The 23,443-nt window shown below is 51.5% G+C and overlaps 1 protein-coding gene across 8 annotated transcripts in view; it reads left to right on the top strand.

Annotated features, from left to right (window-relative positions):
- The window catches only part of CCDC88C (coiled-coil domain containing 88C), a 147,753-nt gene extending 125,958 nt beyond the window's left edge, over nt 1–21,795 (top strand). For 6 of the 8 annotated variants that reach the window (XM_009212139.4, XM_021941470.2, XM_021941469.2 and 3 more), the window contains 7 exons: nt 1,930–2,019; nt 3,686–3,924; nt 9,640–9,828; nt 11,634–11,702; nt 14,172–14,240; nt 15,242–15,531; nt 19,457–21,795. In XM_009212139.4, the coding sequence (XP_009210403.2) occupies nt 1,930–2,019; nt 3,686–3,924; nt 9,640–9,828; nt 11,634–11,702; nt 14,172–14,240; nt 15,242–15,531; nt 19,457–20,500 (1,990 nt within the window). In that variant the 3' untranslated portion in view covers nt 20,501–21,795. Of the gene's footprint in view, nt 1–1,929; nt 2,020–3,685; nt 4,024–7,273; nt 7,489–9,639; nt 9,829–11,633; nt 11,703–14,171; nt 14,241–15,241; nt 15,532–19,456 lie in introns of those variants that run through there. The other 2 variants (XM_017961476.2, XM_021941472.2) reach the window with 2 other exon arrangements.
- The last annotated feature ends 1,648 nt before the right edge of the window (nt 21,796–23,443 follow it).

A 23,443-nucleotide genomic window follows, 5' to 3' on the forward strand; every position in this document is an offset into this window, starting at 1 on the left:
GTGTGGGGAATGTGCAGGGGGCATCTGAAGAGAAGGCTGGAAAAGGAGGTGTACGCTCAGCTGTGGTAGCTTCCGTGTTCAGCTAAAGATGTTGGATTCCTGGAGTTGTTTTGGAAGATATACTACTCTAGCAGGGCCAGAGAAGCTTCCAGAAATAGAGGGCAAGAGGACGAACCCTGGTGCCAGGAATCTCGTGGCTCAGAAGTCGAGAAATGAAGAATCTAGAGTGGTTTCTGGATCCTGGCCATGGTGGTGGGGCTGTCCTTCCACGTGATCGGGAATGGCTGGTACTGGCGTCCGGGCAGGCATGGGTGTGCTGGCATCAGTATGGGGAAGGCAAGAAGGGACGTGCTTGTGGTGGGACGTGATCACTGTGGTCACAGTGAACACCAGGGTGCTGTCCCAGCTCTCTGATGTAACGATGCCCCTTTGTTATTCTGTTGGCTTCACCTACGTGTCTAGGGCTGGCGTGCCACCTTCGGGAGGATGGTTTGTATGTAAAAGCACACTGTAATTGTGGGGTGGAAATGACCCTGAAGTTGGCCCTCTATAATCCTGGTGATAAAAATCGCCAGCAGAGGTTGGACAGGTGCTAACTAGAAGGAGTGTAGGAGCACTCAGGGGGATTATTTGATGACGTTTTTGCATTAGACAGTGTCTACTCCAGGCCAGAGGGTTGGCAGGCTTCCTGGGGCCTGCTCCAGGCCCTGGAGTTTGTGTGAGTCTGTGGGGCCATCCCCAGCCATGAAGCACTCAAGGCTTAAGGCTCAGCAGCACGGCCATGAGCACAGAACACCAGCACACAGATGTCGAGTCAAGGGACTGGGAGCGGAGCGTGGCTGAGATCGCTTGTTACAGGGGCTCACCTCATCGTGAGCTCTTGGGAAAGGCCTTGGTTGGGTCAGGACCTTGGCAGCTTCGAGAATGAGCTGTTATCTCTCATGTAAGGCCTTGTTTTCAGGCCTTGAGGAAACCAAGGGTTTCCAGACCATGAGGAAACCAAGGGTCTGGGCCCTCAAGACCACCCAGCGCTGAGGCAGGAGTCGGCAGTAGTCCGCAGTACCGTGGGCAGCTGTGCTCTGAATGCACTGTGGACGCAGCCCTGTGACTCCCTAAGTGCAAACAGAAGCTTCCTGTTTGTATGAGGAAGGCCAAGATCTCCCCGGTAAGCAGAGGTGCCTGAGCCTGCCCAAGATTCAAGAGATATCTCTTTGGTCCCTTGCAGAGTTCTTGAAAAATGACCCAGCTTCCAATATTTAGAAATTGGGAGATTTGGCTTCATCATCTGGGCATCTGGCTTCTTGGGAGGTCCGCCCTGCTGTGCCCTGGTTCATTCCCCCATGGCAGTCGTCTGCCAGCGTTGGCAGCACAGGAGCTCACTGCAGTCCCCACCAGGGTCCCTGGTTTCTCCAGCCCTGCTGTGCTCATTAACTTCTCTTTCTGGCCCCTGAAAGCTGCTGAGTTTGCTTCTGAGGGGGAACAGCCCTGAGTCACGCATCTGACTTTGCTGAGCTGACTTTTTCAACCTCAATGCCCAGGTGGTGGTAATATGTACCCCCTGAACCCCGCCCCCTCACCACCGGGGAGTAGCTTCTGCCTGACCCCAGGAGCACCCCACGTCTTGAACAACCTGGAAGGAGAAACCTTGGGTCTTGAGCGTGAGTTTTCAGATTGTTAGAAGTTTGCTGCCTTGAGCTGGGTCCCAGGGGCTTCAGTAAATCTCAGGGTCACAGGGCTCCCTGAACCCACGGCACATGCCTCCATTCACGTATTCCAAACTCAGCGACCATGACGGTGATGACTAACCTCATCTCAATCCTGGAAGAATACCAACCCTGGGTGCACAAGATTCCAGGCTGGGCCAATGAGTAAATTCACTTGTTTGATTTAAAACTGGATTGATAGGTTTTCTTTCTCCTGTATTCACAGAGACAAATTAAATGCCTTACGAAGACATAAGGAAAAGCTGGAAGAAAAAATCATGGATCAATACAAGTTCTATGATCCTCCTCCAAAGAAGTGAGTTGATTTAAGTGTGGTGACATAAAGACAGAACTTAAAAGCTTCCTTTTTTGTGCACAGGGTGAAAGCAGCCATCTAGGGCAGGCCCCACACCATCCGCTGTGTGGCAGATCACCTGTGACAGATGTCTCCCACATCAGAGAGAGTTTACAATCCTTTCCGCCTGCCTCTGTACTCTGGCTTGTCCTGTGAGGGGTGGCCAGTGCCGGGTGACCCCAGTGAGACACAGGCTTCATTTAGCTGTGGGCCTTTGAAGGGGACAGAGCATCCGTGGTACTGGAGTCACTCAAGCAGGATGGCAGGGCTGCCTTGTCAGGGTTTTGTCTCAGGATTAAACATGGTGTGGACACCCATGTTCCTGGTTTGGAAAGGATGCTCGGGCAGCACACTTGGCCCAGCCCCCATGGTCTTCAAAGGTGGGAACCTTTGGACCGCATGCAGATTTTTCTGGATGCACAGAACCTCAGGGTGGCTTCACCGACATGTCTCTTCCCCAGAGAGCAGCAGCTCCTCCCTGAGTGGAGCTGGCCCAGCCTAGCAGTGCTGCCCCTTGTCCACGGCCTGAACCCAAGGAATTGTCCCTTCGGATTGTCCTGGCCCAGCCTTGAAGTCAAAATCTCCGCAAATCCCTTGAGGTCTCTCTGGGAATCCAGAACCACAGAATTTCCGAACCTCAGTCTGTTTTTGGTTTTTGTGTGTGTGCTTTTTGTTTTGTTTTGGTTTGGTTTTGGTTTTTTTTGAGACAGAGTCTCGCTGTGACATCCAGGTTGGAGTGCAGTGGCACAATCTCAGCTCACTGCAACCTCCGCTTCCCAGGTTGAAGCCATCCTCCTGCCTCACCCTCCCGAGTAGCTGGGACTACAGGCATGTGCCACCACACCCGGCTAATTTTTGTATTTTTAGTAGAGATGGGGTTTCACCATGTTGGCCAGGCTGGTCTCGAACTCCTGACCTCAAGTGATCCACCTGCCTCGGCCTCCCAAAGTGCTGGGGTTATTGGCATGAGCCACCATGCCTGGCCCAGAACCTTGGTCTGAGTCTTGTTTGACACAGAAATTGAAGCCCAGATGAGAAACGGGAGTGATAATATAAATAGGCGCTGTTTAGTTTCAGAGTCAGGGTGAGAGCCCAGGCGGGGTTCTCTTCATGTCACACCAGGATGCCCTCCGTGTCCAGCTCGCTGTGATGTTACTGCTTACTCCTTAAATGCACAGATTTTTAATGAAACAGGCTGCTCTCCTCTGCCCTCTCCACTCACCCAGATTGCTCAGTGCAAGGGAGGAGTCAGGGGAATGTCAGCTTATTTCACTGATGATTAACTTTAGCAGAAAATGAGATTCATGGAAATGGCTTTTTGACAGAAAAATTGCCAACTAAATTAAGCCCGGCATCGCTTCCTTCATTCTGGGAGACTAGAGTGGATTTCTGTCATGATGCACATGCTTCTATCATCCCCAGCCCTGCGCCAAACTGAGAATTAGGTTCCAGCTCCTGAGCCCCAGAAACGATTACCATGGTCATGAGCATCATCGTCCTGACCCCACGTGCACATGGCCAAACTTCCCAGACTGGGGAAGAACATCCCAGCCCACGTTAGGGAACCAGGGACCGCTGGGGGTGTGTGGGAGGGCTGGCTATGTCCTAAACATCTACTTCTAACTAGGAAGAACCACTGGATTGGAGCCAAAGCCTTAGTCAAACTCATCAAACCAAAGAAAGACGGTTCGAGGGAACGCTTAAAATCCACCATGGACAGCCCTCCCTGGCAGCTGGAGTCCCCAGACCCCGCCTCGCCGGCGGCCTCTCAGCCTCTCAGATCACAGCCCGAGAACTCCGACACCCCCCCACTGGCCTCCAGCTGTACAGAAGAGCGCGACGCCCACAACGGGTCTGCGGGGAAAGGTAGGGGCGGCCGCCCTGGCCGTGGTCGGGTGAGGAAGGGGGTGTCCTGAAGGGTCTCTCGCCGGTGGCTGTGCACGCCTGTGCAGGAACGTGCCGGGGGTGAGTGACTGCACATGCACCTTCTGCTTAGGTGTGTAGAAATGTCAGCATGGTGACCGTTTTGTCCCATAATGCTTTTGTTATTTTATTTTATTTTATATTTTATTTTACTTTTTTTGAGACAGAGTTTCACTCTTGTTGCCCAGGCTGGAGTGCAATGGTATGATCTCAGCTCACTGCAACCTCTGCCTCCCAGGTTCAAGTGAGTCTCCTGCCTCAGCCTCCTACGTAGCTGGGATTACAGGCGCCCACTACCACGCCTGGCTAATTTTTTGTATTTTTAGTAGAGACGGGGTTTCACCGTGTTGGCCAGGCTGGTCTCGAACTCCTAACCTCAAGTGATCCACCCGCCTCAGGCTGGTCTCGAACTCCTAACCTCAAGTGATCCACCTGCCTCAGCCTCCCAAACTGTTGGGATTACAGGCGTGAGCTACCACGCCCAGCAGCTTTTGTTATTTTAGAATGAAAAGCATCATTCATCATGTAGCCAGGCAGATATTTGAATATCCAAAGCTGACATTCGTGCAGGTACCAAAGAGACAAGCAAGGAAGCTTATTTTGAGGTTCCCTCATATGTGCCAAAGATTTGTAGTAAGCCGCTTTGTGCAGGGAGATCCCAGGTGCACTCAACACATTCTCCATGTATATAAGATGTCCTGAAAGCCCTTGGGTGATTCATCTGTTACCGCTTTGAAAGGTGGGTTACGACTTCTTCAGCCTGATCTGGCCTTGTGTCCCACCAGCCATAGGACACCCGGTGCCTTTTCCCTCAGGGCTGTCCTTTGGAGTTTGCCAGAGGTTGTGAAACAAGAACAGGGTTTCTAGTCATGTATGCTGGATTTCATCACCTCTCAGGAGACACGAAAGCTGTACAGTTACTCTATATACCACGAGGCAATCAAACGGTACAGGGCCACCACTTTGAATTTGTATTATGCTCTTGCTGAAAGAGCTTTTCTAAATAAGAATTCGATTTTTGTACACACACATGAAAGGAAAATAGGAGCAAGATGAGTTGGTTATGACAATGTCCGTTTTGTCACTGTGGCCACCTGGCCAGTGGTGACTGAGACACCATTGAAACTGCCTCCTAATTTCCGAGATGTTAAAGTATAGGGGAAAAAAATGTGTCTTAGAATCGATTAGACACAGCATTTACCTTACACATTGTTAAATTTTCAGCTTTACCTTTAAATACCATTTTGGGGGGATTGTTTATCCCGAGTCATTTAAATTTTTACAAAGGATACGAGGACTTCCTGAAGACCCAGCCTATGCCTGAGACCCATGAGGTCTTGGAGGCAGAGGATATAGCACTGAGGACCAGCGACAGGCTACCCTCTGAGTGTGGTGTGTGCACAAGCCTTTCAGGGGGGCACATTCACAAGTACCTGTTGTGTCTCCTTCAGATGCAAAAAAAAAAAAAGCCTGATGCAGTTACTCATGCCTATAATCTCACTATAATCTCAGCACTTTGAGGGCCAAGGCAGGAGGATCACTTGAGGCCGGGAGTTTGGGACCAGCCTGGGCAACACAGGGAAACCCCCATCTCAACAAAAAAAAAAAAAAAAAAAATTTTTTTAAATTTAGCCAGGCGTGGTGGCACATACCTATAGTCCTAGCTGCTCAGTAGACCTGAGCCCAGGAGGTCGTGGCTACAGCGAGCTATCACTGTACTCCAGCCTGGGCGACAGAGTGACACCCCATCTCTAACAAAAATAATGTTCACGCACCTTATTCGGGGACTAATACTGTCATTCTTTATGGGGATGAGATTAGATAGCGTCAGCACCGTAAGACAGGGTGAGAAAAAGAAAAAAATTAGAGGACTCATGTGAGTAAACGATAAGCTTAACTTTTTTTAATCTAGAGGGGTTCTGTTGCCTCAGGTTTTTATATTGGCTCCTGTTTAATTTTTGGACGTTTGTCATCTCAACTTGTATTACTGTTTAAGTGGAATTAACTAGAATCAGTCTGAGTTAAGAAAACTTTCAGAGAAAAAAAATGCTTGACTGGTCCAAAGCGATCCATGAGCGAGCAGGTCCGTAACCATGGTCACGATCACTAGCAGCCACCATGTCTTGGGTGCTCCCTCTGGGTCCAGCACCCTTTAACTACTTTATGTGTTTTATGCATCTCACTGACTCCTAATGAACGACCCTGTTGAGGCAGGTGAAAGTGGCCTCCGCTTTGTAGAGCTGAGAAAGTGAGGCTCAACAATGTGAATGAAACCCTTGCCTTGGGTAAGTGGGACCCAAATTCAGGTCGACCACACTCTGGGGCCTGAGCTCTTAACTGCGTGCACTTAACTGCATGGACTGCCTCCGGGTAAAGCTGTTTGGGTCCCTGAAGATGCCGAACAAGAGCCTAGCCCTGAACTGGCCGCAAGGACACCAACCTTGAATGAGTTGGTCCCTTTTTCTGTGGTGTGAACCACTGTCACCACCAGGTGGTGCTGTGGAGGAAGAAATAATGGAAATCCTGGCATCAACTTTAATCCTACATCAGAAATTGGTTAGGTCGATTAATGTTAATAGAAGACATGTTTAAGAAGTTAGCCCAATTGTCTGCTTTGTTAAGACACTGTAATTTAAAGGCTAAGGAGTGGAGGATTGGAGTGGAGGATGTATATAGAAGATCTAAAAGGAAATCATGATTCTTGGTTTTGAAGGGTTTTTTTAATATGCAAAGGAGATATTTAAATTATTTTAAAACTCGTCCTGCCAAAAGATTATTTTAGAGATACAAAATCATTAGTGAATACTTCAGGTAGAGTATTTGATTACAGCGCCCTGAAACGGATCATTGAGTGTTCCCAAAGTCTTTGGGTGGGAACAGGAGGATTGTGTGAGCTGAGCTGTTAGGGACCCTGTCATTAAAATGGATGAGTAAGAGAAGCTGGGCCCTAAACTAATAAGCATTCGTGCTTAATAATTTGGCACACTGAAACTGAAAAATCATCTAAACCTTGGCCCCTTGGGCAGTATGTAATTCTCCTCACGTGCTGAGGAAATAAGTTATTGGCATTCAGGTGCCTTTAAATTAATTGAGTCAGAGCACAGATGATTCCTGAGCCCTGATTCTGGTCTGAGTACTATGTACTGTTTTCATCTTTCCTGGGCAAGATGGGATTCTGATTTCTTAAGTACATTTAGCTAATTTCGATTCATTTGTCATTATTGTTCATTTCATTTATTTGTGTTTTCTTTTTTCCTTCCTCCTTTGGGTTATCCAATTGGTAACAATTTAGCACCTCCGCGCAAAAAGAGTCCCTTTTTGAAAAGCAAAAACAAGGACAAAGACAAGTCTCCAACGACCCACCCAGCTCTCTCTAAACGCCTGCGGTTCTGGTCTTCCTCCGACATCCCATCCTCTCCTAACGAGCCTGTCTCTTTCTCCGACATTGGAGATTTCTAATCCCTTTCCTTTATCATGTGTCTGCATTGTGTATCCTCCTCCATTTCCAAAATTCAAACAAACAAAAAAAGCCAGCGTCTAAAAGGCCAGATGGCCGATAGCGGACCCCTCCTCCTGCCCCCAATTTCAAGCTTAAAGTAGCCAGCGTGGATTCTGATTTCAAAATAGAAGATGAGTTGTCACACTCCCTGGACCGTTTCTTCAGCACAACACAGTTTTAGGGGGAGCCTCAGGATATACGTGCACATGTCCTTGGGCCAGGATGTCCGTACTAAGTAAGTCGAGTGGCCATGCCCCTCTCCCGTCTCTTGCACCTGCGAGCTTATGTTTTGCCCGTGTGTCAAGCAGCACTGGCGGGTGGTTGCTGCACTTTCTAAAATATACAGCCTCTGTCAAGTGAGGGGTTTTTTTGAGACTTTATTTTTAAGCAGCTAAATTTAAAACTGCTGCCCTTCTCTCCTCTTCCTTTGTCAGAGCACTGAATTGTGGGCCTTTTCCGGTAAGGCCCTTATAAAATATGTTCTGTTTTGAAGGATTGATTGTTCCGTTCAGACGTTTTGACTAATTGGATTGATTTTGCCAGCCAGAGTTCAGCCCAGAGTGAAGTTTTATGACTGTGCTGTGGTTTTCTGACATCTTGGATGCTGAAGTTAAAACAGCAGGAGACAGAAAGAACATCAGCACACAAATCATGCCTCGAGCAGGGGAAAATGCCAGCCGGCCCGCGAGGCCGTTACCGGCGGAGCATTTCCTGTCTCCAGCCATCCCTGGACCACCTCCGTTATTTTTGTCATATCCTGATACCATCTATATGATTACCTACAAAAATATGATTACCTACATGTTTTCCCTTACGTTGATTCACAGTATGTAGTTAAATGTATTAAAAGGAAAGATTAGTATCAGTCCTGTAAGTGGAAAACACAAGTATCATCATAAAAACAAGGTAATCGTAAGAATAAACACGTAACTACTAAAATGTGAGAGTTAACGTGCCACTGACTTCATCTCATGAGCCTCGCTCTGGGAACCTGGGCTGCCGCGGCGCCGGGTCCTCCAGACCTGTCTCCTGCGCACGCTGTTGGAATTGTGCTTTCTCTGTCCGCTGCTCATGCTAACTGTTCGTTCATCTCCGCCTCCCCCGTGGATCCTTGTTTTAGCTTCACCTGTAGGATGACCTGTCCCGATTCATTCCACCTGTCCCAATTCATTCCACCTGTCCCACTTCAGGCAGACTTGAGTCTTGCTTCTCATCAAGGTTATCTTTCAGAATCCACATTTCCCCTTGACTTCAAATCATCAGCTCTGGGCGCTTAAAACTGCACAGTGAACCCAGACTGGGAGTGACGGGGAGGGCAGACAGCTGCACGGGTGAAGAAGCCGAACTGCAGCAGTGAGTCCTGGCTCTGGGTCCATGGCCGTCGGGGCACACGGAGTGGGACGCTCTGCAGAGTGCTTCGTCGGCTCTTAGGAATGCCAGCCGTGTTCATTTTTATCTTGTGTTTGGAGAGCCTGTCCTCTTTCCTGTGGGATAGTTGGTCTTACGGACTGTATTTTTTTATGATTTTATATATGATATGATTTAATTTAATTTTGACCAGTTTTTGTTCATGGTAGAAAAGTTAGAGATTGCAGAAAAGCACAAGATACAAGGTAAAGATTTTCTTGCAGTTAGAGATTAAGGCTTCCCTTTTTGAAAACACAGAATATTGTGAGGTTAGCAATAAACTTCTATTTGAAGTCCTTAGTGAGTCCAGTCGGCAGGACCTTCGGATCCTCAGCTGCAGGTTTTGGAACTGGCAGACATCTGTTAGGATCTTTGGAAGTCAGGGATTCGAGTTCCAGACAGTGTTACACAGGAGATGTGTCCTAGAGTGAGTATGTGTGACTTTTACCAGCAGTTTATCTCCTCAGGGGCTCCCTTTGTTTCCTCCCAGCCTCTCAGGGCTGGCAGTGTGACCCCAGCATTAGAGCCAGAGCCATCCTCAATGGGGCCTCCAACACCCGCCTGAGGCCAAGCCTTCTCGCCCCAACCTGCCCCACCAGGCCCCTTTTAAGTCGCAGCCCGAGAGCTGTGGCAGCCCCGCTTTTGTCTCTGTGGTCCTTGTGCCCTGCTGCCCTGCTTCTAGGCCATGGTGTGGTTGTCCACAGGGCACAGGACTTGGCAGCCTCATTTCTCAATGTCCTCTTCTGCCTCAGGCCCTGGGGATCCAAAACCAAAGCGAGGCTCCCCGCACAGAGGCAGCCTTGACCGCACAGATGCCTCCACCGATCCGGCCATGAGGTCCTGGCCCTCGGAGCTGGGCTCCCGGACCTGCTCAACTCCAGCCACCACTACAGCCCCCTCCAGCTCCACCCCCATCGCCCGGCACCCGGGCCGCACCAAAGGTGAGTTGCGAGCCCTTCCAGAGCCATGAGCGTCAGGCCTAATGTCCCTTCCGAAGGCCCCAGGCTCTCGAAATTCAGAGGAGTCGCTCTCCTCTCAGTCTGATAGGTGGTGAGCAAAGGGGTGAGGCCACTGACAAGCTTTGGTGGCACAGATGCGGCTGTATTTACCAGCCAAGGACTTTGGGCAGGAAACCCTCCAGAGGCCTAATTGCAATGGGGCCTCAGAACCCACTGCCACCACCAGCATTCAGGAAGTGAAGGTACCAAATAGCTCCAGAAGGGAAGGGAAGGTGGGCTGAGAACCAGAGTTTGGGCTAAAACCAGGCAACTGCCATTGCCCTACCTTGGTAAAAGTTTGGAGTTTTTTTCTCAAGAGAAGATAAATTATATATTTTAAATTTGTGTGTGTGTGTGTGTGTAGTTTAAATTTTTTGTAGAGATGTGGTCTCATCATGTTGCCCAGGCTGGTCTCAACCTCCTGGCCTCAAGCAATGCTCTTGCCTTGGCCTCCTAAAGTGCTGGGATTACAGGTGTTGAGCCACTACACCGGGCCAAGAAAGGATAGAGTCTCTGAACTGGAAGTTCACTGACACAGTAGAGGCAAGTGTTCTGTATTAAAATCAAATGGGCTCAGTGAAGGATTTACGAACTCCCTGTTTCCAGGGTGCCACGAGTTCACATCTTTAGGCATGAGATTAAAATATTCTGAGTAATCTCATTAGCCTGAGAGAGTCCCAGCAGAATGGCTCAGTCAGATCTTACCAGGTGACACTCAAATCAGAGATAAGAGAAATGATTGCACCCAAGAAACAAGAACAGGATGCTATAAAAAAAGCAACAGGGAAGGGAGGAGCATTTGGGAATTTAAAATATGCAAAGAGAAAGGAAGAGATAATGCTTAAAACCGAAAAGGGCATTCCCTTATAATATAAGAGACAGGGAAATATCCAGAGAAACAGATGAAGGAGTTGAAAGTGATTGCCTCTGGGGTGTTAGAAGTCTGAGAGAGCAAGAAGGGGTTAATTTGCATAAATAAACCCACCCACCTGACTCTTGAAGCCATGGGCGTGCAGAACCTTGAGTCTGATCAACAAAACAAAGCAACAGAGACCAGGGTCCTGACCTCAAGGGACGCTCAAACTCCAGATATCCATTGCAGGTGGGCATGTCACCATCTCCAAAATGGAGACCCCGTTGTCAGTTTGGAGGGGATCCAGGGTCTGCTCTCAGGTAGAAACTAGCAGGATTGAGGCGTGGGACATTTCCAGTCCTCAGGGAAAGGCCAAATGCTTGATGGCCCGTGGTTTCCAGCTGTGTTTCTGGTCAGGAGCTGTTGGTGCAATGTTTAGTCCCCAGGAATTCAGCCTGTCCCCTCAAGGGGTAGATTCTGATTTTACCTCTTTTTTTTCCTTCTTCCTCCTGCCACCTGAAGACAACTTGACTGCTGAAAGCGAATTGCTCTCAGGGCTGGCCTCTGAGGCTGGAAGGGGCCCCCCAGGATACTCAATATTCAGCTCTTTTTATATCATCCTTAGGCCAGAACACGTCTTTGGTCCACACGTCCCAGTCACAGCAAAGGTGGAAGAGTGATTTAAAGGGGATGGGAATCGGGAGTGTCAGGGTTGCCCAGCAGGAGAAATAGTGAAGGGGTAGGGGAGGCAGGTCCCAAAGGCAGCACCTGCACACCACGCCCTCATCCCAAGAGCTGGAGCTGCTGGGATCCAGGTGCCAGGCGAGGTGGCGGGGTTCCCTGTGGATGAGGGATGTTCCGTAACCGTGACTCACCAGCCTCATTTTCACCTTAGCCTATAACTCAGATGACAACCTCTGCGAGCCATCCTTGGAGTTTGAGGTCCCCAACCACAGGCAGTACGGTGAGTAGGGAGGGTGCTGCGTCTGCGTTTCCAGACTGGTTTTTATCCACGGTACCTTTCCTTTAAGCTGAGTCCTGTAGGGGAGTCCAACACCAAATGAAGGTGGGAATGGGGGACCCATTCTTCCTTCCCCTCCTCAGAGGGCTGAGCATGTAGCTTCTACTTACATACCTCCAGTGGTGGGGAATTTGCTGCCTCCCAAGCATCACAGTTCTGGAAGCACTGACTTTTCCTCTTCATGCCTTCAAGCACCCTTCCAGGTTGGCCAGGAAGTTCCAGTGGCTCAGGTGGGGAGCATTCATTTCAAGAAGGTCCCTTACTGTCTTCACTTGGCTGCGGTTGCCCACAGTAGCTCTGAGGCATATTTAGTCTTGGAAATTGTTAGAAGCACTTGTCATTTGATTCGGGCATGTTATAAATTTCTGCAGAAGGGAGGCAGTAAACAGTACCTGCCTTCTCAGAAATTAAAAGCTGCTTTGCTTTAATTTTTGAAAAGCAACCCTAGAAGTGTGAGAAAATAATCCTAAAAAGACCCTTAGAAGTATACATCGATTTCAGTTTACTTCTGAAAGGCTTGGTAAGTGTAGGAGCTGGCATCACCTCCTACCCCTATCCACGGTCTAAAAAGCTTGATGATGTTGACATTCTTACAGTCTTCTACTTGAGTAAAGAACTGTAATGAGGCCGGGCGCGGTGGCTCAAGCCTGTAATCCCAGCACTTTGGGAGGCCGAGACGGGCGGATCACGAGGTCAGGAGATCGAGACCATCCTGGCTAACATGGTGAAACCCCGTCTATACTAAAAAATACAAAAAACTAGCCGGGCGACGTGGCGGGCGCCTGTAGTCCCAGCTACTTGGGAGGCTGAGGCAGGAGAATGGCGTGAACCCGGGAGGCAGAGCTTGCAGTGAGCTGAGATCCGGCCACTGCACTCCAGCCTGGGCGGCAGAGCGAGACTCCGTCTCAAAAAAAAAAAAAAAAAAAACTGTAATGAAACAATTGAATGAATGGGAGTCTTACATCTTTACGCTGAGTGGAGGCTAATGCAACAGGAGAAATCTGCCTCGTGTGCTGGGGGCATCTCCCTGAGCAGCCAGATTTGTGATCAGTCAGCTAACCATAGGAGCTTTTTTCATAAATGTTCTGTATCCTCTAGCTTCTCTGAGGAAAAAGAAGGGAAAAGGACTTGCGTTGCAGTACTTGAATAAACAATGGTGCTTTCAGACCGTTGATTGCTATCACCGTTTCCTTGTACCGAAATTTACTTCTTTTTTAAAGAGAGATGTGCATTTGTTTATTTCACATTGTCACTGCTCAGGGAGGGGACCGATTCTGTTTTTAAGCTATTCACTATCACCAAGTATGTTTTTGGCTCAGTTTCAAACATGTTTGCTAGCAGGTGTTTTCTGGACAGCTGCTGTTTGCAGAGCACCTCAGCCCTTGGAACCAGGTGCCCCGTGGACCCGGGAAACCTGAATGAACTTGCGTTGGTGGCCTAGCAAGCAGAGGAACCCCAGGTGTCTCTACAGGCTCCTGAGGTGGCTCAGCTCAACGCCTGCTGGGTGCTGGGGGTTGCAGGGACAACTGAAATGCCATCCCTGCCACGGGGGTTCATAGCACAGCAGCATGGACATGTTCGCTCTCGAGATAGGGCCGCTGGAGGAGTGACCCAGGAGAGGCCTGCGGGCCCTGGAAGGGATGGCCTGCCCTCTGTAGGGAATGATGCCAGCCTTCCCCAAAGTCTGCAGTGGGGTGGCATGGCAGAGCCACACTCAGGCAAGCACCCACTGTGACCAGGAGAGCAGGTGGGCAGGTGCCCTCAGCACCATAAGCCTTGATTTTCTTCCTTTGGGGCAGATGTAAATTTAAGGCAAAGGACACAAACTGAAGAACAGCAAATATCCAGGAGAAGGGAGTGCCCCCTTCCGTCCCAGGCCCCTGGCACCTGCTCCCTGTGGGTCTCCTGACGTGACACCTCACTGGTTACAGGTACACGCACTTACACGTGCACACACATGGTCCTGAACAGCCCTCATCTTTCTTCCCATGGCCTCGGCTGAGGCTGTCTGCATGTGTTCCAGAAAGCTCTGTGCGGTAATAGAGGAGGACCCCCCCCCCACCTCAACCTCTGGTTCACCCAGAGCAGCCTTGTTTTGTCTGCCCTCTATGCTGGCGTTCTGTGTGAGATTTCCTCTGTGGAGTTGTGTGAAGTGGCAGCCCCAGGCCTCCTACACGCAGAAAAGCAGAGATGTCATCTGTTGGTGGCTGCTTGTTCTGTGCCCAGCACTCTGTTGGGGAAGCCAGGCTTCCTCACTGGAGCGCAGACGGAGTCCCAGAGTTCCTCCTTCCTGAGGGCACTGGGCCTAGCTTTGGCACAGGATTGTGTTAGTGCGTAGTTTTTCTCAGATGGCTAATCTGGGATATACCTGCTCGTTAGCCTTTTGATTTTAACACTGCCATTTCCTTTCAGTGTCGCGGCCAAGTAGCTTAGAGAGCAGTAGAAACACATCCAGCAACAGCTCACCTCTTAACCTAAAAGGTAAGTCTTCTGCTGCTGTGTGGCACAGTGGCTCACGCCTATAATCAGCACTTTGGGAGGCCCAAGCAGCTGGATCGCTTGGGCCAGAGTTAGAAACCAGCCTGGGAAACATGGCAAAACCCCATCTCTACAAAAAGCAAAAGATTAGCCAGGCGTGGTGGCGCATGCCTGTGGTCCCAGCTACTCAGGAGGCTGAGGTGGGAGGATCGCTCGAGCCTGGGAGGTCAAGGCTGTAGTAGGCTGTGATTGTACTACTGCATTCCAGCCTGGAAAACAGAAGCGAGACCCTATTTTGGTGGGTGGGGGGAAGTGTATTGGTGGTTTGGCTCTGGGCTCATATTATTATAATTTTTAAAATACATAACTAGGGGTTTCAAATACATTCTGATGCATTCAGAGGCCACACTGTACAGTTTCAGGCACAGACTGGGAGTTAGAATGGGTTGGGGTTCAGCTCCCTTCTCCCCCGAGCAGCACTGAGAATGCAGGCATGTCACAGGTCTCGAGTCTCGGTTACTTCATCTGTAGAATGGGGAGAGTAACACTAGTTCCATTCTACTGTGGCCACAGAACAAATCTGGAGGATTTTGATTCTTGGAACATGTATAGTTTGTGTTAGGCACAGAATGTGGTCTTTCTTCATGAACCTTCCCTGTACATTTGGCCCCTCACATGTAGCAGGTGCTGAATAAGCTTTGAATACATGAATGAGTGAGTGCTAACAAGGGCAGTGCCTTGCAGCCAGTAATAACTTAAACTTTAGCAGAAGCTTTCCACTTTTATCTCAAGGTATTTTGTTTTTAAAGGCAAAGTGAAATTCAAAAGGAGTCCGAAAGATTATTTAATAGACTTTCAGCCTGGTGGGAGTAAGCCCTGGGATTTTGGGCAGGGGTTTCTCTCTGATAGTTTGGAGTGGGCCAAAGGCAGCACGAAACCTCTAGAAGCCATCAGAGGGCTGCTGAGACTGATGAGGGTCCTCTGTCTCCTGCCTGGACACCCAGGCTCCTCCGAGCAGCTCCATGGCCGGTCCGAGAGCTTCAGCAGTGAAGACCTGATCCCTAGCAGGGACCTGGCCACTCTGCCCCGGGAAGCCAGCACACCAGGACGCAATGCCCTCGGCCGCCACGAGTACCCCTTGCCCCGGAACGGGCCCCTCCCACAGGAGGGTGCCCAGAAGAGAGGCACAGCTCCTCCCCACGTCGGAGTGCGGCCCTGCTCGGCCTCCCCCAGCAGTGAGATGGTCACCTTGGAGGAGTTCCTGGAGGAGAGCAACCGCAGCTCCCCCACCCACGTGAGTGACCCGGACACAGACTTGGCCCGTCTCTCTCCCTCGCTGTCTCTGCCTGGCTCGGGATCATAGCTGCAGAAAGGGATGGGGTGGGGGTGGCAAGGCCTAGGCACAGAGCTGGCTTGGACGTGACAGGCTGACTAGAGCACTAGCTGGCAAGTCACCGCAAGCCAGCCGCCAGCCCCTGACCTCGGAGGCTGCTCTTCCCTGGGTCTGGGAGGTGAGCCGGCAGAGCTTGTGGCCGGCACCAAGGGTGCGTGGCCAGCATCTGACTTGCAGGGCTAGGGTCTCACGCTGGGTTTCATGGCAGAGCTCTGAGTCCTCGCTTACCCTGCATTTTCTCCAGCAGGGGCTGGCAACCTTTTAAGGACCTTGAAAGGGCCAGAGAGGAATGATTTTAGGCTTTCTGGGCCTCACAGTCTCTGTTGTAGCTACTCAACTCTGCCCATTCAAGAAAGCAAACACTTGATCCTATGTCAGTGGATGGACATGGCTGGCATCCAGTAAAGCTTTACTGTGGACACTGACATTTGAATTTCATATGATTTTCGCATGTTGTGAAATACGTTTTTACAAAATTTCTTTTTGACCAATTAAAAATGTAGCAACTGGCCGGGTGCAGTGGCTCACGCCTGTAATCCCAGCCTTTGGGAGGCCAAGGTGGGCAGATCACCTGAGTCCAGGAGTTTGAGACCAGCCTGGCCACCATCTCTACAAAAACTACACCCATCTCTACAAATAAGCAGAGTTATAGAGACACCTGTCTCTACAAAAAATACAAAAATTAGCCGGGCATTGTGGCAGGCGCCTTTAATCCCAACTACTCGGGAGGCTGAGGCAGGAGAATCATTTGAACCCGGGAGGCGGAGGTTGCAGTGAGCTGAGATTGCACCACTGCACTCCAGCTTCGGCGACAGAGCGAGACTGTCTCAAGAAAAAATAAAAATAAAAATGTAGCAACTATTCTCACCTTGCAGGATGTACAAAAACAGGCAGCTAGCTGGATTTGGCACCAGCTCTGCAGCTCCTCACCCTGAACACTGCCTGTTGACATCCTCCTGCCACCTCTACAGGTCTTCATTTAGCTTTTTTGAAGCTGCACATACATCTTTAAAGTGCTCCCTCTGAATTTCGTCACGTGAGCTGTTGGGTTACTGAGTGAATGTAGTTCACTGTCTGCAATTGAGCCCTTCTGAGGATTCTTAAAACTTCAGTCTTTTTAAATCTTTCCATCTCATTCCCCTTAAAGAAACACATTTGGACTTTGTCTAGCTCTCTGGTAAACCCTGTGACCTGCATTACTAGGACACAGTGACACAGAAAAGCAAGTATGTGTTTGATAGATATTTATTGAGCACCTACTATCTTACGTTAAGCAGTGTGCCTGGTGCCTGCTCTTGAAAAACAAAGCAAACCAGTTCATCAGCAGGTTCTTTGCCTGCATGCGCCGTGCCCAGCTTTGCAGTTGACACAAGAGAAATATGAAACATGGCCCTGGCCTTCCTTCACTTAAATATTTCTCTCTCCCAAGCACTTACTCTGTGCAAAGAGCTGGAAAAGCCAAGCTGAGAAAAGCAAAGGAGGGCCTGTGCTCAAGACGTTAGCGGTCTAATGTGGTTCTCAAACTCAGGCGTGCCTTTGAATCGTCTGGGGGCCTTGCTAGACCACAGAACCCATTCCCTGAGTTTCTGAATCAGTGGGTCTGAGGTTGGGCTTGCTGACAATTTGCATCTTTATAAATTCTAGATAATGGTCTTGCGGCTGGGTAGGCACCATGGTTTAAGAACCACTGGTCTAGGCCAAGCGGTGGCTCACGCCTGTCATCCCAGCACTTCGGGAGGCTGAGGTGGGCGGATCACTTGAGGTCAGGCATTCGAGACCAGCCTGGCCAACATGGTGAAACCCCATCTCTACTAAAGATACAAAAATTAACTGGGTCATGGTGGCAGGCGCCTGTGATCCCAGCTACTCAGGAGGTTGAGGCAGGAGAATCTCTTGAACCTGGGAGGCTCAGGTTGCAGTGAACCGAGATTGTGCCACTGTACTCCAGCCTGGGCAACACAGTGAGACTCTGTCTCAAAAAAAAAAAAAAAAAAGCTGCTGGTCTGATGGCCTGAACAAGAACACTCCAGAAATTGGGGGGCCTGCGGCTGGAAGGCTTTCCTTCTCAGTCTTTTTTTGTTATATGCCCCTTATGATGGTTTCCTTTCTCTTTGGAGATGTTGGCAGGCAGGTCCTGAGCGAGGAGTGGGGCCCCTCCCTGCTCAGCTCAGACTCGTCCTCACAGTCCCCATTTCCTATTCCCTGTACTGTTACCTTTCCATTTTTAGCTTCAATGAGACCAACACAGTCTGGCTGTAGCAGTTTCTGTTGAAAGCGGATGCCTGGCATGCAGCGAGCCAGCCCCCTCTCTCTGCCTGGGATATTTAAGCCCCTATCCCTGACACACCTGACTTCCCTCCTGGTACCCCTGACGCACAAAGCCCCTAATGTACACAGGGGCTTCCCGTCCCAGGGAGATGACAACAGTATGCCCACCGCGCCCTCACTCTCTGGGCGTCGATGATGCAGGGAGGGAGTGTCGCAAGATGGGGCTCCCTGTGTGGCCAGGGAGGGTGGGTATCCACGGCTCTGAGGTGTGCAGGGAGGAGCCTGGTGGAGTGGAAAGCAGCTCTGAGCCAGGCAGCCGCAGGCTTTCATCTGGGTCTGCCTCTCTCTGGACGTGTGACCTGCCAAACCTCCATGGCCTGCTGCTTTGCCTTCACACAGCCTTCCAACAACCTTGCAGGGTCGTTCTGAGAATTAAATGACTTTCTTTGCAATTATACGTGTGGTTCCTGGAACAGCACGTGGCCCCACAGGTGATGAAAGGTACCTGTGGATATCACGGGTCTTACTGGACACCCACCCAAGATGTGTAGCATCAAACTAGCATAAAACAGCAGATGCATCTCTGTCCAGTGGCACCATGTCCAGATGTTTCTGGGGGACAGGAGTTGCTGGCAGGTGCAGATGGCTCCTGAGCTACCAACTCACCTTCTGGCTGACACCCGCCGGCCTCTCATCCCCCATGAAGTCACTTCTCTTCCTCTTCATCCATGTCAACCTTAGGAGAAGCTGTGCTTGCAGAAGGCTGCAGTTCCCTGAGCGGGGCCATAGACCCTTGCCTCCATGGCTCTGCCTGTTCCCAAGGTGGTGGCAAAGGACAGCTGCTCCCTGGGCAGGGGAAGCAGAGCCTGGGCGGCAGCTTAGCAGGAGCAGAGTGGCGGCTGGGCCGTCCCAGTGTCTTCATTTCCCTGTGCAGCCCCACCATTCCCCCTTCTGGACACTTACAGACTCCATTTGTACCTCTCTGTCCCCCGCCCCCTCCCACCCCCATTCTGCCTCTCTCTTCGCTTTCTCGGGCCCAGAGAGAGGTCTGAGTGGCAATGAAGGTTCCGGCGTTTCAGGAGCTGTTCTTGTTCCTCTTGCTCTCGGTGGCGCAAGGTGAAGTCCTTATGATGTCCCGGGGTGACCGGGGAAGGAAGGCCCTGCTCATACCCGCCAGGGTTCTAGTTCCTGCTGTGCTTGGTGGAAACCAGACAGACCAAAACGGTCAGCTGTAGTCGGGGTTTCTGGGAAGCTAACTTACTTTGTAGGAAGCCATTTCCCTCTCTGGGTCTGTTTCCTTATTTGTGTAAAGTTAGGGGGCTGCCTGGGGGGAATCTGGAGTTCTTTCCTGATGGTCCCATGCTGCCTCATCCACCCTCACCGTCCAGTCCCAGGGCTGGTGTGTGTGGCGGGGGTGGCACATGTGCCTTGGAAAAGGCAGCCAGGAACTACAGTCTCAGCCATGTGGGCTGCTCAGGGGGCGTCCTGGGTGGGAGGAGGCTTCGAGGACTCGCCCAACCCTCATGCCCACCTCCACCCTTCACTCTCTTATCCATAGGACACTCCCAGTTGCCGGGATGACCTGCTGAGTGACTACTTTCGAAAGGCCAGCGATCCCCCAGCCATCGGAGGCCAACCAGGACCACCTGCCAAGAAAGAAGGGACCAAGATGCCCACCAGCTTTGTGGCCCCCACCGTCAAGATGGCCACCCCCACTTTGGAGGGGAGGCCGCTGAAGCCCGGGCAGTATGTAAAGCCAAACTTCAGACTGACTGAGGCCGAGGCCCCACCCAGCGTGGCCCCACCCAGCGTGGCCCCGAGACAGGCCTTGCCTCCCCAGAGCCTGTCTCTGGGCAGACCCCGGCAGGCTCCGGTGCCCCCAACTTCCCACGCACCTGCCAGCCGCAGTGCCTCTCTGAGCCGGGCCTTCAGCCTGGCCTCAGCTGACCTTCTCCGGGCCAGCGGGCCAGAGGCCTGCAAACAGGAGTCCCCTCAGAAGCTGGGGGCTCCTGAGGCCTTAGGGGGCAGAGAGACAGGCAGCCACACCCTGCAAAGCCCAGCACCCCCCAGCTCCCACAGCTTGGCCCGGGAGCGGACCCCACTTGTGGGAAAGGCTGGCAGCTCCTGTCAGGGCCCAGGTCCCCGCAGCCGGCCGCTGGACACGAGGCGCTTCTCCCTGGCTCCCCCAAAGGAGGAAAGGCTGGCCCCCCTGCATCAGTCTGCCACAGCCCCCGCCATTGCCACTGCAGGTGCTGGTACTGCTGTTGCTGGCAGTGGCAGCAACTCCCAGCTCCCACACTTCTCACCTGCTGCAGCCCCGGCTGCCAGGACCAAGCCCAAGGCGCCCCCACACTCGGGAGAGGTGGCCACCATCGCCCCCGTCCGGGCGGGGCTCAGCCTCTCAGAGGGAGACGGGGTCCTGGGGCAGGGCGGCAGCGAGGGGCTCCCGGCCAAGAGCCCAGGTCGGTCTTCTGATTTGGCTCCCCACCCCGGCCGGGTCCCTGAGGACTGCAGTCGAGGGAGCATGTCCAAGAGCACTCCCGCCTCCCCGGAGCCAGGCGGGGACCCACAGACCGTGTGGTATGAGTACGGCTGCGTGTGACTGTCTCATGGTTGAGCTTGCAAACCTGAAAACTACTGACACGCCTTCTGACTCTCACGGCCTTTTCTCCTGCTTGCCTGCGGTGTCAGGAAAGGGTTTGGAGTGAGGAAAGGGGTTCCCATGCATTTCTGCTGTTTGTTCTGTGAATGGAAACACTGTGCCAAGTCCCAAGAGGATTACGCTTCCAGGTGTGTAACGTGTCTTCTGTGTCTGCCGCTTCCAGTAGCTGATATCTTTGGAACAAATCCACGTCAGCATGGGGACAAATTAGGATGCAATGACAAACTGACTTCCCCCAAAGCAGACGCGTCTCCAGTATGTCCCAGTAGAACACTCATTTGCAATGTGTTGAGCTCCATTAAGCACACACACACTCACACAACAGGCTCACAAGGCTCAGGCCTGGCGGGTTGAAAAGCCCACTCCCTCTCCCAAAGGCCATTGGATCCCAGGAGAAGCCCAGACTGGCGATACTAAGGTCTCCAGGGCCTTGGGCAGACCCCAGAGGCAGGTCTGCTGGTAAAAAGTGAGAGTGCTGCTGTTCCATTCCTGGGTTCCCAAGCACTTCCCTTTACCCCAGGACCCAGGGCAGCTGGTGGTGGCCTTGGCCATTTGCCCCCAGCCTCCAGCTGGCTCCTGAGCTCTGCACCGGGGGGTTTGGGGACCACACAGCTACCTGCCTTCCTAGATTTCCCTGGCTCACTTTTCTGCAAACACTGGATCTGCCAGGCCTGGGGATTGGGGGGCAGGACAGAGGCCCCCATCTAGCCCCCTCCAGGCCAATGTGCACAGTGCACCGAGGGGTCACCCGCACAGAGCGAGGTGCAAACTTGATGTGTAACCTGGCTGCAGCACCCGACTTCCCCAGTCTCAGATGGGGTGTTGATTTATTTCTGAGTAACTTTTTGGGTATAGAAACCAATTTTTTTTAAATATATGACATATATATGTACACACTCATGTGAAATATGTATACTTGGGGGGTGGAAATCTATTTATGCTCCAGTGGGAGTCCCTCTCTTCTGTCAGGAATCTCACCTGCTGCTTTGTGTCTTTGGTCAGATTCCTGACAATTTAGTTTCCTGTTGTAAAGGTGCTTTTCCTGGGGTGAACTAAACCTATTGATTTTTTTTTTTTAAGATTTTTTTCCCTTTTGATTTAATATACTGAGAAAGAAATGGGAGACTTTTGAATGTTAACAAGATCCATTTTAGGAGTGTTTGGCGTTGTGTATTAAATAGCCGTTCGTTCTGGAACTCAAGGACAGGATTGTAATAAAATGGAATGGAACCGAAGTGCCTTCTGGCTTTCCTCACTGCACGTTGTTAGCATCAGGTGGGCCTCTGGGGACTTACGGCTCCCTGCGCCCCTCCCTCTGCACCCTGGGGACCCTTCCTCCACAGTTGGAATCCACCACTTTCCTTGCCACTAGGTGGGGGAAGCTTTTACGCGTGCAACCAGAGACAAATGTGAAAGACAAAGATTTCTTGTCATGTGACAGTGTTCCACCCCTCCCCAGGTGTGTTTAAGTTCACATAAATTGAATCCTGTTTTATTTGTTTTTCTAATGGGTCCCCACCACCGCAGGGGGCATGGAATGGGCTGGAGACCAGTCGGAGCAACATAGCAAGACATTGTCTACAAAAGACAAAAATTAGCCAGGCGTGGTGGTATATACCTGCAGTCCCAGCTACTCAGGAGGCTGAAGATAGAGGATCCTTTAAGCCCAGGGATGTCGAGCCTGCAGTGAGCAGTGATGGTGCCACTGCACTCTAGCCTGGGAGACAGAGTGAGGCCCTGTCTCAAAAAAAAAGAAACAATAAGATAAAATAGCAGGGTGTGGTGGTGCGCACCTGTAGTCCCAGCCACTAGGGAGGCTGAGGTGGGAGGATCACTTGAGCCCTGGCAGTCGAGGCTGCAGTGAGCCAGGCTTGTGCCTCTGCACCCCAGCCTGGGCGACAGAGCAAGACCTCATCTCAAAAATAATTGAAGAATCCCATTTTGCTATGGCGTTCATCTCATGTCGTGACAGGACCTCAGCTTGCAGGGGCTCCTTGTGATTTTCCCAAGGCTATTCAACCAGTAAATACTGGATCTGGAATTTGGACCTTAGGGGCTGCAGATACTGAAATCGGATGCATGGTGGGGAGGAGGAAGAGAGGGAAGGAGGAGGCATGAAAATGACCACGCCTGACCAAGGTTCTTCTGATGTTTTTCTGTCCAGCTGCTGCCTCAGTGTCTCCTTCCTTCCCACAAACCTATTTTTTGGCTCTCTCCTCTTGCCTCCTTGCCCGTTCTCCCCGAGGCTCTGCAATCTGTCCTTGTATCTGGCCACTCCGCAGAAACTGCCATCCATGCTGTTTTGAGCCAGACTGAGTGGCGGCCACCCGCAGTCTTCATCCTGTGTGGCCTTTGCAATATTTGACAGCTGGCCAGGCACTTCTTGGCACCCTCAGCCTCTGCTGCACACTTCTCTGTCCCTCTGGGACAGATCTGTGCTGCCTGCTCCTTTGTCCCTTCATTCGTCCCTCCCGGGGACATCAGGGCTGCGGGCAGAGCCCTGGATTCTGCCTCCACCACTCCCCTGTCGTGTATTCCCCCTTCAGGCCTGACCCCACCCTCCCTACGCGGGGAACGCTTGTGGAGGTGACCTACAGCCCAGCGTCTCCTGACCTTCAGGCTGGGACTGCTGCCCTCATCAGCCCAGTTTCACTGTTCCCAGGACCATCTCTGCAGCCTCAGGGGCCTGAGATTCGAGCTGGACCCTTCCTTTCCTCACATCCCACATTTCACAGGTCACATCCTGGACCTGAGGGTGGGGCGGGAATCTGGGCCCCTCCCCTCTGCCGGTTGTCTCTGCCCTAGGTCACACCCTCCAGCCGACTGGTCTGGCTGCCTCGGGCTCTCCCCTTACTCTTCCATCCACTCCAGCCGGCTTTTGGT

This window comes from Papio anubis, chromosome 7 (assembly GCF_008728515.1).
Source record: "Papio anubis isolate 15944 chromosome 7, Panubis1.0, whole genome shotgun sequence".
Taxonomy (NCBI): Eukaryota; Metazoa; Chordata; class Mammalia; order Primates; family Cercopithecidae; genus Papio; species Papio anubis.